This window comes from Coturnix japonica, chromosome 1 (assembly GCF_054131305.1).
Source record: "Coturnix japonica strain WE chromosome 1, WE-NBRP24, whole genome shotgun sequence".
NCBI classification, from domain to species: Eukaryota; Metazoa; Chordata; class Aves; order Galliformes; family Phasianidae; genus Coturnix; species Coturnix japonica.
Window position 1 is genome coordinate 172,924,828 of NC_140663.1, and position 15,428 is coordinate 172,940,255.

The following is a 15,428-nucleotide window of genomic DNA, read 5'->3' on the forward strand; positions in this document are numbered from 1 at the left end:
CACTGGTGAGCATTCTGACCTATTCTTAACAAGAATGTAGGTTCATTTCTTCAGTGATCTTCCAGAATAAATGAAATCATCTTTCAAAGTTTTCATATTTTCATTTTCATAAGTATCTATGTAATAACACGATGCTTTATATAATGTCTAGTTACTGAATTGCTTACCGTGATCATAGCCATGATAATCCAAGATTATAAGTGAAGACAAAGGGTTACACTTTAGTGGGCTTCCTCTGTCTTTCAACAACTGAATGTGATCCAATAAAAGAAAATAGTTCTTCCACACAAGTTCTGTTACTCATCATTTATCTGGGAGATCTGTATTTTGCACAAAGATCAGCATTTCAAAAGTGTTCCTGACTTTTGCTTAAGGTTCAGTCAGAGAGAAATTTCTAAACAGATACTCAAAGACTGGAGTTAAATAGATTCATTCCTTCCAATTTCTATTATCCTATTTATGGCTGCGTTTTCAAAAACACTTAGCATGAAATTGCTGATAAAATGTATATTAAGAATGATCTGAAAGAAAGACATACATGTAATGCCAGGTTAATGGAAAACAGTTCCTGTCAAACTAACGTTATCTTTTTTAGATGGGATTACAAATTAGGCTGGCAATGGTAACAATGCTAGTATAATATACTTAGACTTCTGTAAATCATTTGACATGGTGCTGCATGACATTTTATTAAAAGCAAAATCAAAATGGCATACATTAAGTGGATTAAAATCTGTCTAACAAAAGAGTTCAGAGTGTAATTACAGACAGGGCACTTGATCAGCTGTGTTTTTTGGGCTCCTCAGAGATCGATTCTGGTCGTATGCCTTCTTAAATGTTGATCAGTCTGGAAGAATTACTGATCAAATTTAGAAATGACAGGAAAAAAATATATAGTGTGGTAAATGGTGCAAAGAAGATCACCAGTACAGATCAGTGTATTTTTTAACACAGACAGTAATAAAGTCCTAACTTTTGGAATAGAGAAAGCAACCCCTCCTCACAGAAACTTCCCAGAGAGGCACAGTGTGCTGTTAAGCAGATGGCAGCCCTGGTAGATAATGGGCAGAACAGGAATCCCCGGTGCAGCAATGGGGTTGAAGGAGCCAATGTAACCCTGGACATACCCACAGACACCTTTATAGAGAGCCAAGATATTCATTACCTTTGCACAGGGCTGCAACTGCTCTGAGGCTGTGTCCAGCTGTGGCACGCACAGACTGCAAAGCCTGCCATGAAACTGGAGAGAGCTCAAAGACAAGTCAGGGGAGGAATGAGAGCACTGGCAATTGTGCTTTGTAGTGAAAGATGCCAGGAGCACTGTTTATTTATTTAATCAAAGAGATGATTAGGTGATGCTTTCACAGCAGTCTAGAGGAGTTCATGGGAGGAATAAGCCTTTGCAGTGGAAACCTCAGTCTAGTGGATTAAAATGTAGCAAAAAAAACCCCAAAAACCTGGAAGTGTCTCAAAAACTGGAAGCTGAGACTAGATTAATCCAGACTAGAAATAAGGCATAGATCTGCAACAGGGTAATTAACCCCTGGAATAACACAAGTGTAACAGTTGTGAAAGTTGCTCCCACATCAAAATTTAAACATATTTACAAATTATGGTTGATCTGTCTAACTTGAAAACTTGGCCAATTATTCTTGTTTGCAGATAAAAAATGAAGTTTTGAAAGCAGATCTGGAGCAGGCTGAGAATCTTGTCCAAAATTTCAGCAGATATGTGTGAAGTATATGTGTGAAGTAAGTATTTTCTTCATCTGTCCTGCAACTTGGATAAAAATGCTTTCCTGAGTTTCACTTCTACAGTTAATTCTCCTTTCCTAAGGTTTTAATGATCCTCTGTGCTATCAGAAGAAGGTGAGCCTTTCCAATTACTTCTCTTCAGAGATTTCAATTTTAAATTTGAGAGTTTCACATCTTCAGTGAAAGTGAGAATAAAAAAATGCTTATGCTCAGGCTTCTTTGGTTTGTTTTTCTGGGATTTGGATTCTGTTTTACTTCTCTTTTCTGAAGAACTCTGGAAGCTGTGCAGCTATCAAGAGAATTTATACTATTTCATGTGCAGCTCTCTCTGGAGACAGAAAGGGAAATATCAGCTACCTCTGAGAAAACAGTGATGGCAATGCTTTTAATAATTTTTTATTATTATTGCTATGGAGTTTCTGTATTAGTCATTATTTTGGTTTAAGGACACAGGTGGAATGCAGACTGCCTGAATGTGCTCCAGAGTTCATTTCTCCAGTGTGCATCCTCAACTAAAAAAACACCAGTTCTTCTCTTTTACTTTGGCTTCTCTGCTTCTAAAAGAATCAGAAAATCTCCTTCTCTCTCCTTGTCTGTAAGGCTACATGGAAGGAGGACAGTGAAGGTTTCCCCCTCTTAAACAGGTAGAACCATTTCACACTTTCCCCTCATTCCAAGGCCAGATATGAACAAAACATCTCAACATTTCCAATATACACCCACAGTCAGTAGCAATAACGGAGGATACATCTTGAAGACTGTAAAATGCAAAACTGCATTCAACCACAGAACCTGGAATATCTTTATCTAATTTAGCATGAGCAAATGGGACAGAAGAAAGATTAAGTTGGAAGTGTGTGTAGTTAGGAGATAACCATGACACACTGTTGAGCAGCCTCTAATTGCTGCTGGTTATTATCAGCTCCATCCATCATTGCTTAATGGTCTTTTGCATTTTTTCCCATCAAGGTGATGGGACTCACAGAATTTCCCAAGAGAAATAAAACCTTACTTTTGCCTGAGCCCAACATTTTGTATGCAGCATTGTTGTCAAGATTATTGATCTAATTTCTCCACAAACTCATAAAAAACAAACAGGCAATGGCATCTTTAGTAACCAGAGCAATACTATCATTGGAGATTTAAGAGCAGAGCATTTCATTTTTCATCACTTTCATATAAACATAAAATTGCCAGATATAGACATGATATTATAGTTACTTGTATATCTTAAAACCCCAACAAATTTAAATATATTTACAGTCCTAGGTCTTTCTGTTCTCCCCCAACAGAAAGGCCAGTTATTTATCTCTGATGAGAGTAGCACATCAGATAAGCTCTAATGAGCCCACATTAGAATAGGAGATACAAAATATTTTTGTTGGTAGTAGCAGTATCCAGAAATTTCTGAATGAAGAACAGCTTCTGTATATTCCAGACAATATTTTTTGTGGCTAACCCTTCTAACCTTATGTAAGTACCCAATATCCCGGTAGCATAACATTCATATTTGCTTCATGTTCATAATGAGTTTGGCCTTAGCAGTGGAATTAACTTCCTATCCTGTGTTCAGCACCTTAGCATCTCTGTACCAATTCACTCGTTTATAATGACCTTTAAGAGAATATTATTCTGGGTTAAAGGCTACGTAAAGTTTCATTCTATCTAGAAAACCAGAACTGCTGTCCTGTTTTTCATTTATTCTAATTACTGCTTTCATTCATTACTTGTTATGTCCATGTGTCATAAATCAACACTTGAATATGAGCAGTGTTAAAGTACGTACTTTGGTATTATAAATGCTTGCAAATCTGGGCAAGGCTGATTTCAGAAGTGGGAAATCAATCTTAAGGATTCAAATGATGTATTTCTTATTCAGAAAGAACTACTATTTGAATTATATCTATTTGAATTATATGAGACTTAATTCAGATTTTCTATTTACCAAAACTCCAATTAGCTACTCAGGTGTGATTGCAAAAACTAGGCTATAAATTAGAACTTTATCTTTCTGCCTTTAAGAGTGGGTAGCAACAGTATATTTTAATATATATAAATATTAAAATATTTATAATTTATAAATATATATATATATATAAACAGGTACAGCAAACCATCAAAAGAAAAATATGCTGTGGTGCTATTACTGTTTTGTTTTTTGAGAGAGAATTCTCTTTGTAGAAGTATGTCCAAGAGATAAGTAAACCTCTTCTGCAATGAATTAGCTCTTCCCTAGCATTCTGCCATTATTTAACAAAATAGTTACAGCAGTGCAAAGTTTTTAGCTCTCAAGGTCAGATTCCACAATAGTTGAAGAAATTCCTTATGAAGTTCACAGTGTTGCTTATTTTATAGTCCAGGCAAATATTTTCTTATCAGATAAAATATATATATATAACAGAAATTGAGCCAGATATTCACAACATTCATGATATTATCCTTTGCCATAACTCCAAGCCAAATGGGGTAGAAATTCCAAACCAAATTTGTTTGCTTTCTAGGAAAAACCTAAATTTCATCTTGGTGTCCAGTACTAGAGGAACTGCACTTTGACCTGCCACCTGATTTATAGTTACAACAGCTATGAGAACACTGGGCCAGACCATGTCAGACTTTATCATAAGTACAAAAAGGAATAATTCAAAAACTTCTGAGTAGAATGGTTTAAGAGTCTATTCTTAATTAAAATTGGGAAAGTGATAAAACAGTTTTTCTTGTTTACTCCATTTAAAATCTTGTATTGAAGACATTTGTGTGACTTCTGTGAACTGGTCGTTGCTTAATAGAGACATGTTTGGGGATGGTGTTTGGTGGAAGACTTGAAGGAGACAAATATGCATAAGAGAACAGGCACTATGTCTGAAAATCTGAGAGAGCTGTGAGTCCAAATCCCTTTGATTTCTTTATAAATGCCAGAATTTATCCTCCATTTGCAAATATAATACTCCAGAAGAACATTCTGTGGCAATACAGGCTCAAGTCTGAAACATTTAGAATCACATTTCCTTTGGAAGACCAAAGCAATTCTTGTTGCAGGTGGTGAGGTATGTGATCTACACAACTTAGTTATGTAGCTAAATCATTAAAGTGTATCGGGAGAGGGGAAGAGTTACAGCTACGTGTAGAAATGTGGACAAAAGTTGGTAGCTCAGTTAGCTTTTGTGATGTTTTACAGCTTTTGGCAGTGAAACACTCTGCTATTTATTACTGCAATTCTTCTGCCTTTATTACTTAATCCACAAGCTAACACTGCAACTGGAAACTCCTCAGTTAAGATAATAATTTATGTTTTTGAAATCTGGGTGGGACAAGAGAACAGAGAAATCTAAACTGGTCAAAGGATGTCAGCTTCCAGCATCCTCCATGGACTTAAGCTGTGCTCTGTTCCTCAAAAGGTTCTCAGCATCACCTGAGATCCTCAAAAAGGGACAATTTTGGGGTCAAAATTTCAGTCATCAATTATATCATGGTTACTATTTGACCCAGGCTAGCATAATCTTCTAGCTGAAGCACAGGAGATCAAAAGGGAGTGTATTTGAAATACAGTCATTATCACTGTGTCCCAAAGTTCGCAGCCAGAACAAAGAAAGAAACTTACTTGGTCAACCCAGTGTTCAGGAAGGAGCTCAGTTCTGTGAGGTGCCTTAAACTCCCACTGAACTAAATCTGCACCTCCTGAGAAACCTTTGAAAGGGTAGGATCTCAGAAAGGGTAAGGATCTGAATCCATAACAAAATCTCCAATCTTTATGTTCTCATGGCCTCAAAGTTCTCTGCTGGCTGCTGCTAAGAATGAGGTGCTTCTAAGTGAGAAAAACCAGTGCTTGCTTTGAGTCCTACACTACTGTACCAGTGAAAGACATCAGCTCTGCTTCCCAGACTCACAGAAGAAGCAGCTGTGCCTCCCCTAAGACGCTCAGTCTGTCATCCAGAAATAGCAGCCCAGGTCCACAATAAAATGTGAGAACTACACATACAGTTCACCAGGGGAGGGGAAAGGAAAATCTCCTGCAAACTTTTAAGAAAAACAAGACCCTACTCCATAAAGGTTTTTTGAGTTTGTCTCAGGCTTTGACAACGTAAATATTTGCAATGTTTCCCATATTTTTACAAGAAATACTGCTAATACTGGGGGAATTTGAAACGCTTATCTAAGCCAAGAACAGAAAGTTTTTAATGGCAACATGTAAAAATCACTTCATGTAAATACAGAAAGCGTTTTCCAATACACCATGGACACAAGCACAGCTACAGACAACTGGGACTGGGCAGCCCCCTGCCATAGTCACACTGAAAATACAGCAACTGCAGAGAGGGACAGCACATTTTTAGGCACTCTGCACATTTACACAAGAGCACTTCTGATCTTGGAGGCACTGCTTTTAGATTTTAATCCACTGACTTCTGTGCTCATTTGTGCTATCTTCCACTGAGATACAACACTGTGCATATATGAGAGCAAGAAAGAGATCAGTTAAAAAGACAGTAACTCAATAGTGTTGCATCTAGTAAACGGACAATGGTAAGCAGTAGTTAGATTCTCTTTTTTTTTTTTTTTCTTCTTTATTTTAAGCTGAATATAATTGTTAAAGTGTAGGTCTACAGAAATTCTGACAAAGACATTTTGCCCACAACTTCTCAGACATCTTCCTCTTTTTAAACCACTGTCTTTGCTTCTACTCAGAAAGAAAAAAAAAAACAAAAACAGTTCTTCACATAAGAAGGTACAAGTTCATGGTCTGTACTGTTCTTCAGTTAACTGCAAACACAGAAGAATGCATGGAAAAGAGATCTTTTTACAAGTCTGCATACGCCAACCAAGTTCATATGGGCAATCAAGAAGCAAGAGTCCTACCTTGAACTTGAAAAATCTGCTTTCTCTAAAGCCATAAAGTGCAGCTGCCATCAGAAACAGACCCAATTGCTTTTTCTTTTTCACTTTCCAGGGCAAGCAAATCTATTTCCTGTTACAGCCTGTACTTAAAGTTTAATTCTATCTTATGACTTAAAGACTAAAATATTTGAGAACCACTGAGATTTTTCCACCCGTTTAAAAGGGGGAAAAAAATAAAACTAGAAACAGATGTTTTATAATGTATTTCATTTATTTTGGCCACCCATAAAGCTGTGGCTTATGTTAATGCCAACTAAGTTAAAAGCAACAGAGTTCTGCAATGCACTTTAGAATGACTGGGCATGGGAAGTACCTTTCAATAAACTTCTATTTAATAAGCAATTTTTCTTGTCAGAAAATGAGTATAGGAATTACTGAAGATGTGAGTGGCACTGCCATACTTGGGCAATTCCTCCAGGGATGCAAAAGGCTTTTCTATGCTATTATACCCCACTGCATAGCCTGGAAAGCAGATGACCAATGTATACACAGGAAACAGATGGGTTAGATGAAATTTGAACAACTGAGGACAATGTCCTTAGAACAACATCACATAAATAACAGCCAGTATGTTTATACTGTATCTCAAACAGTTATTCCAGAGACATTTAACAGTGAGAGTTCCAACAAATTAAAGCTATCTTATTCCAACAATCATCAGACTTGAGCTAGCACAAACCTTTCACTTTCTTCGGTGTTCATGAATGGAAGCAAAAACATTTCAGAAGTGAAACCCATGAGACTACTCACAGTCGTGGTGGTGCTCACTGATAAAAGTATCTTATGGAACTTAAAGTGAAAATACTTATGTTGAATTTTTTCCTGTACCTATTCGTATTTAGACTGACAAATCATTGCTCAACAACGGACTGACTTTAGCAGAACACCTTCAGCACAGTACTGCAGGTTGGGGGACAGAAGGAGCAACAAAGAGTGATAGGTCTCAAAATATTTCTTTATTGACAATTTGCTGCAAAGAACACCAGGCTTATACCGTGGATATGATTTACCAACCTGCCTAAAACATAGCGAAAGCATAAGGACAATGGCTGTATTTTAAGACAGAGCTTCATTATAAGTTTTAACTAATTTTTCTCAGCTTGCTGTCTGAAATATTCAAAGAAAATATTTTTCCCCCTACTCCTTGTGAGACACACAAAAAGTGAACTGCAGAAGTTAATGAAAAAGTAATGAAATATGAAAGCTTAGGAATTCAGTACAGCAACCAGCAGCACAGACTTTGACCACATCCATAGAATCAGATTCTTAGAATGCTAGCTTCTAATACAAAGTATCTTTTTAATTAAAATAACAATACAATTATTTTGAACTATTAAATAAATATGAAGTTCATTATTATCAAATCAAGTGCAAATACAGAAAACTCACTTTAATTCAGGGGCAAGCTAAGAACAGTTTAAAAGCAAAATATCCTTAAGAAGTATTTCTCCAGGCAAAGCAGTTTATCCATCATTTGACACACTCATTTGAACTTGAAAAAGCCAGAAAGCTGAAAGTACCTCCCCAATATGTTGACTGAGGACTGTAATTCATCTAAATTATGCAACTGGATTCCCACAGCTGGCCCACAGCTTGGCTTAGAGCTCAATTCAACACCAATGATCCTGTCTGCTAATATTGTCCTACTTGCAAAGAAGGTAATATATCCAGCGACTTATATTGAAGTTCTGACACTAATTAACAGAACAAGCAAATGCTGACATGAGTGACAAATGCTGGTTAATAGTTACTGTGAGACCAGTGCTGCCAGCTGGCATTTTTCTGTAACACTTTGCAGTAATAATCTATTGTTTATTTCTTAGAACATCGCTTATAATTTGTTTGTATGCATTTTGTTTTCAGTTAGAAACAAATCAGGACACAAAGGCAAAACCAGGCACAGCAACGAGACCCCGATCCCCAGACAAGTAATCAACAAGAAAGCATGCAAGCAGCATCACCTGGGGGATGCATGGGGACCACAGTATAGGAATTCTTATCCTATATAAAGCTATGTAGCTTTGCACAAACAGCCTTTGGCTTCTTGTCTCTGGCCTACCTGGACAGTAGCAAAACATGTTTATCAGATATACAAGCCCAGAACCTGAGCAGCAAGCAGTTAAAAACAGAAGGTCACTATGCTGCAAAATTAAAACATGCTTCTATGCCTCAGCAATACAGACAACGATAAAACAAAGCCACCACAACCACCTGTAATAATATGCTTGTTCAGCCAGCAATTTCAAAGTACTCAGCAAGACAAGGTAGACATTTTCTGCAGCTGGTTTTACATGTACATTCCTGCCAAATTGTTGTCTCGTCTCCTCTTACCTTCACATTAGTCCGGAGTGCACAGTAACATGCAAAAAACATTGCAGTAAACAAGGAGCATATGGACCAGTATTCAGCGTCTCTGCTCTGCACAAACGGTACACACACGATCCCGAGCATGTGCTACTAAGGAGCATCCGTTCCCTCTGTCAGTTTGAAAATGCATTGATCTCTGTTTTTCTGACTACAAAAAGACATGTCTTGAAGGCACTGAGTGAAAGCTACATAGCTCTTCGTCGACTATATATAGCAAGATGCCCAGTAATTTCAATTAGCAGAGAATTCGGCAGCTGAAACTTGGACCTCAGTTGCTTTTCCTTCCAGCATTTTAAATTCAGGGGGGGAAAAGGAGGGGGAACTCACCCAGAGGGGAAAGGTGAGGAATTAAAATGTAAGCAGCAAGTTACTTATATTTCCCCCTGGCTTTGATGTCTTCTTTTCAATATTTTACAAACGTTATACACGGGAAATGAAGAAAGGTTTCTCTGCCAATTCTGAAATTTACTGTAGATTCTGCTCTGTTTCTGCCTGGTCTTGTTAAAGATGCAGCATCCCTTTTAAGAAAGACAACGTCATCAATCATGACAGATTCAACATGTTCTACTTACAAATACCGTCTCTGATTAAGGACAATGGCTGGCTGCCTTATTAACGTTTCCTCAAACGCAAGTTCAGTCCCCTGTGCTAATCTATTTTTAAATGAAAAGTCCCACCTACTCCTTCACTCTCATTTAATAAAAATGAAGCGGACTACTTCTTAAAATCCTGAATTGCATTGTGCTCCGAGCTGAGACTCTGGACATCGGTTTCAAACCGCTGGCTTGCTTTCTGGGATTAGAAACACAGAGGAAGAATTAAAATCAAAGCAGAAAAATCCTGGAGATGGCTGTGCCCTCACATTTGTAACTACATATTCTGAATTTAAAATGCTGAGATATCTTCCAGAAGGAGGGAACTCAGAACCTAGCCAGAAGGCAAAGCTTTAATTCACATGCACAAAAATAAGATCAAACCACTTCTTTTACTCCTGTCAGCTGCTGGGATGCTACACGTTAACTGATTGTTTACTGGAATGCAGGGACTCAACTCTTTGTTTACAGCACTGGGAACCACCGATATTCATACTGAATTATGAAGCAGCCTTCAGGGATAAAATCCAAGAAGAGCTTCTGATTTTTTCCTTTTTTTTCTTTCTTTCTTTCTTTTTTTTTTTTTTTTTTTTTTTTTTTCCACCGCAGCAGATACTGTGGGAGGTAAGGAGTGGAAAAGGCTTTGCTACCTCCTTCTCCATCAGCACAGAGCAATCTGTGTAGGATAAGCATAACTTAATAGAAATATCTGCAGTGACTTTTAGGATTTCTTTAAATAATGCTTTACGTAAACCCCTGGAAACCTGCTGAAATACTGAACTCCTATCAAAGTCGGTGGGTATCTTCTGTGGGCAATGAGGTGAAGAAGCTTAAACAGAAGGATGTGCAATGAAAGAAGAAAAGCAGGGGGAGGGGAGAGACGGCAGGGTTTTTTCCAACATCTTCCCAAAGACAAGCTCTCAGAAACTGTCGTCAACTCCAAGCGAACAGCTATTTTTAGCCCGTCATTGTTTGTGCCTTTTTTTAGGAATGAAAAAAAAGCAGTCGTGTTTAGAGCTAGATACTGCTCTATGATGTATTCTAAGTCAGCTACTTAATTTGATCCCCAGCTCCATCTGTCATACAAATTAAGTAATTAGTAATCACAACCGTCTTTGGCACAAGCAATGACTTCCAGAACAAAAGAGACAAACCCACTTCTTAAATCTAATTCTGCAGCTTCTATTAGTAATTAAACTGGGGTCTATATGCCATAGTTCAAAAAACCAGGATATCCCAAAGTTATGAGAGTTCATAATCCACCCAATAAGCTAAAACAGAGCAATATATCACTCAGCAAAGGCACGGAAAAATTAATTGATGGATTTTTCTGAGTGTCTTCAAGTGAAGAGAAAGAGATCGTGGCGTATTTTGCTGTACAGTACATTAAAGATTAAAATTTAGTATTTAAGTCACTGGAAAACAAAAAAATATATATCACAGATCTTGGGGAATTGTGATCCACTGGAGAAATGCAATTCAAAAAGCAAAGATGAATAAATGCACGGTCCCAAACTGTGAGGCAAGGCTCAGGCAAACATGTGGCTGCATATGAAAATCAAATTCAAGTCTCCTTTCTGCCAAAGGAATTATGCAAGGTTTCGGTCAGAAAAATAACTTTCTGATTCATGACTCTAAAAAGTTAATGTTTTTGTATTTAGGCAAACAAACCCAATATGAGGAAAATGGGGATCTGACAAAGAGAAGGCAGAGCTCTGTAACTATATGACTCCCAAGCGGTAACCTGTACAAAAGACTTCAAATATATTTTGGAAAACAAGAGGTAATGCAGTCCCAGAGTCTTCACTCAGGATAATCTCCCATGACTCCTAACTGTCTGGGAGGAGAAGTTATCTAGGAAATTACAGAGCCTGGCCCTCGTGACACCATACCAGTGAAAAGGGAAGACTCCCAGCCATGCCTCCTATAATAACCGTGGGGCATTTGAGAATTTGACGGAAAATTGAAACCTCTGTACAAGCCAGCAAGGTATTACATTGATAGCAGACCAACTTAACACATTTAGCAGGGGCTACTTCAGGTAATCTACGCAAGCAGAGCCCTGCAGGATTTGTTCACCCTGCCAAAACATTGAGTATCGAAGCAGTCAAACATTTAAAGGCAATGTTCTCATCAAAGAACGCACCGTATTTTATTATGACTAATCGCCGTTCCAAAGCATCACATATTAGTGCTATTTTCTGCCCTTGACACACTGGCGATAACAATGAGATGGGAAAAACCTTGCCCGAGCTTGCCAGACTTGCCAGAAATAGCAGAGCATTTCAGGTGCTCAGGGCCATTTCAAACAGGAGACCACAGAGTACAACCCCATGGATGAAAGTGAAAAGAAAATATAGGTCAGGCATGAAAACACTAGAGAGACAGTAGTCCAAAAGAGCCACACTACACACCCTCTTTAAAAAGACCCAACTCATGACCTCAATATTCTTAGATGACAGAAACCGCTGAAGCCTTTATCTTGAGCTGTCAGTTTTCACCTTACTTTATGCTCCTGTGACAAAGGAGGGTAAAAGGCAGCACTTGGTTGTCTGTGGGGCTTCAAAGGGAGCATAAAACCTGTGCTGCTCTGGTGGACCTTGATCTCAGGAGGACACGAGGGCAAGTGAGGAGGGGACAGGCCTGTAGCTGCAACTCAACAGCAGCAGAGTGAAACAGCACTGTCACTGCCCAAAGAGTGATAGGAGCTAGTAGCAGTAGTAGTAGTAGTAGTAGTAGTAGTAGTAGTGGTGGTAGTAGTAGAGATGGCATATTGCCATTATATGCTGATGATGCAGCCAAGGATCCCCACTGTGCTATGGTGTTATTCAAGGACAAAGAAGACAGTACGTGGAAGACATCACAGAAAAACAAACTGTACGGGAGAGCAATATTTTCATCCTTGGCAGTCTAATCATTTTCGAGGTTCTCCCAGGCATCGTGGAAACAGAGATATTTTAAAGGAGAGGAACAATAAAAGGAGTAGACTAAATGCATGCTGAAGAAAGTGATGCTCTCCAGTGTTTGCACTACAGTGCAAAGTGCCTCATTACACTTAAGCAGCACATTTGTTGGTAAACATTAAAAAATGCTTTTAAAAATCTTCCTGCAATGAGACAGATTTTATAATTGCCCTCCGCCAACATGGGGAAAGTAGAGATCAGCTAGAAACAAACAAACAAACAAACAAACAGAAAAATGAAGGGTAAGAGGGGTATGTTATTCTGTTCATGGACAGAGGAGAAGGGAAAAATGACAGTCCTGTTCTCCAAGGCATTGCTTTTCATCAGCCACGGGTGCATTTCTCTCTCTCTTTGCAGTGATGCTCTATCACACCCTGCCTTTGCACACTGCAGTGATACCACCCATACAGGACTCTTGCTGGGTATTGATTAAATACATCTGATTTCAGCACACGAGCTTTAAATTAGAAGGATTTTACTCCTTTCCCCATTTCCAAGATTTTAAACTGTCATGAAAATGTGATTTTCCACATTACAGGAAGAAGTTCATTACATTGAAAATCTCCATGTCTGGGAATGGGATAGTGAAGAAAGCACTGATATAGAACTCAGGTCTTGGGTGATGTAGGGTCAACAGTTTGAGATAGAAAAACACAGCTGACTCCTATAGAGTGAACTGAGTGTTCAGGGCACCTGGAAACACATGAAGAAAGGAGACTCTGGATCAAAAGCTACAGCTTGCAAGAACATTTTCTTAGGCTTTCTTTCATAAATGGAACAGTAAATCTAGAAAAAGTTAATGGACAGAGGAACTAAATTAGCAGTTTGAGCTCAGCAAATCTTCAAACTTTCAGAAAGAGAAACCAAAAAAGGCTGGGGATTATTCGCAAACTCTCCTTGCCAGTATTGTAAACATCTCTCTGGCACCCTGGCATTCTGATGGAAAAGTTGCTGAGTCAAATTTTCTCCCTCACTTCCAGGCCAGTAAACAGCAAAGACCTTCCCCTGGGCTCTTATAACTGAAGCCACAGCTTTCCTGAAAATGTTCTGTTTCCTTTTTTTTTTTTTTTTTCCCTGCAAAATCTTGCTAATAAAACTCTCTAATTCCTGATCATTTAATACTTTCCTTCATAATGTCCCAGCCTTCTGCTTTCCATCCTGTGGTTTCATAGAAGAATGTTCTGATGTGAAATATGAGAAAAACATAAAAGTTACTTAGAAAGTATTCCTTCTTTATATTGAATTTATATGTATTTTACGATCAAAGCCGTTGTGGTTACTATTTCAAAATAGAGCTATAAAAGTATATGTAATAAGCAAATTTGAAGAAGGTATATGGCCAAATGATCAGTAAAAGTGATTGAAGATCCTGTGACTCTTCTCTCTCTGACTGTCTTTCTCAGTAAATGTCTCTTCATTGCTCCCAATGACCCTGAAACTGAAGACTGAGAAACAAAATCCAGGTTCAGAAGGAATGAATTGGACAGAGTTTTATGAAGCATCTTGGGTTACTCACAGTCCCAGAAGTAGAGCTGAGCTCTGCTCTCTGGTGACAGCAACAGGGCTTGATGGAACAGAACTGAGCTGCATCAGGGGAGGGTCAGACGGAGATTAGGGAAAGTTTCTTTAGCAGAGGGCAATGGGTATAGAACAGGCTGACCAGGGCAGTGGGCACAGCCCCAAACTGCTGGAGTTAGAGGAGCATTTGGGCTTTGCTCTCAGCCATTGGGTTTGGATTTGGAGTGGTCCTGTGTGGAGTCTGGGGTTGGACTCACTGATCCTTGTGGGTCCCTTCCAACTTGGGATATCCTATGATTTTTCCTCTTTTGTGCCTATAGCCTGGGGATCAGGTTTATCTAATGTCTCATCCTGTCCCAGCTGATGGAGAACGCCTGATTCCATGATTGAGGATCTGCAGTTGAATTGTCTAGATGAAGTGTTAGGAGATATGGTTTAGCAGCGTAGTGGGTTGTAATAGTGATAGGAAGATGATTGGACTAGATGATCTTGTAGATCCTTTCCAACCTTATGATTCTATGATTTTATGATTTCCTGGATTTTGCTCAAATTGATGACTAACACATCTCCACAGTGCCTAGACGGCTCTTGGCAGTTGTTTATATAACCTGTCCTTCAAAACCTCTAATAACAGGAGGACAGTCTTTGAATCACAGAACTTCAGGGGTTGGAAGGAACTCAAGAGATTCAAACACACTGCAAAAGCAGGTACCCTACAATAGGTCCAGCCTGGTCTTGAATATCTCCATAAAAAGAGACTGCAACCTTATCCTGTGCTCTGTCACCTTTACCATATAGAAGTTCTTCCACATGCTAGTACAGAACACGTGTTCAAGTTTTAGGTCATTATTTCTTGTCCTATTGCTACACTCCACCAAGAAGAGCCTGGCTTCATCCATTTGTCCTCACTTCCCTTTAGGTATTTATAAACATTGATTAGGTGGACAATATTCATCAGCCATGGGCTATAGCTCATGGCCAACATGTTGTTCACCAACACCACCAAATTCTTCTCAGCACAGCTCCTCTCCATCAGGTCATCACCTAACCTGTACTGGTGCAGGCAATTATTCCTCCTCAGATGCACGACTCTACACTTACACTTTTTAACCCCCATCAATTTCCTCCTTGCCCAACTCTCTAGTCTGTCCATGTCTTATTCATGAGTAGTACAACCTTCTGGTGTGTCAGCCAATCCTCCCAGCTTTGTATCATCAGCAAACTTGCAGAGGGTAGACTCTGTCCCTTAATCCAAGTCAGTGATGAAGATTTTGAACAAGATCCAGCCCAGCACAGACCCCTGAGGATCACTGCTCTGTCAGTCAGCCAGTTATCAGTCC

General features: G+C 38.8%; 1 protein-coding gene across 35 annotated transcripts in view; it reads right to left on the bottom strand.

Moving 5' to 3' along the window:
- Positions 1 to 15,428, bottom strand: part of DLG2 (discs large MAGUK scaffold protein 2) — a 959,079-nt gene that overhangs the window by 698,717 nt on the left and 244,934 nt on the right. For 6 of the 35 annotated variants that reach the window (XM_085536534.1, XM_085536526.1, XM_085536529.1 and 3 more), the window contains exon 1: positions 8,979 to 9,947. The exons of 25 other annotated variants lie outside the window; for them this stretch is intronic. In XM_085536534.1, the coding sequence (XP_085392660.1) occupies positions 8,979 to 9,098 (120 nt within the window). In that variant the 5' untranslated portion in view covers positions 9,099 to 9,947. Of the gene's footprint in view, positions 1 to 8,978; positions 9,948 to 15,428 lie in introns of those variants that run through there. 4 more of the 35 variants (XM_085536525.1, XM_085536520.1, XM_032442244.2 and 1 more) reach the window with 1 other exon arrangement.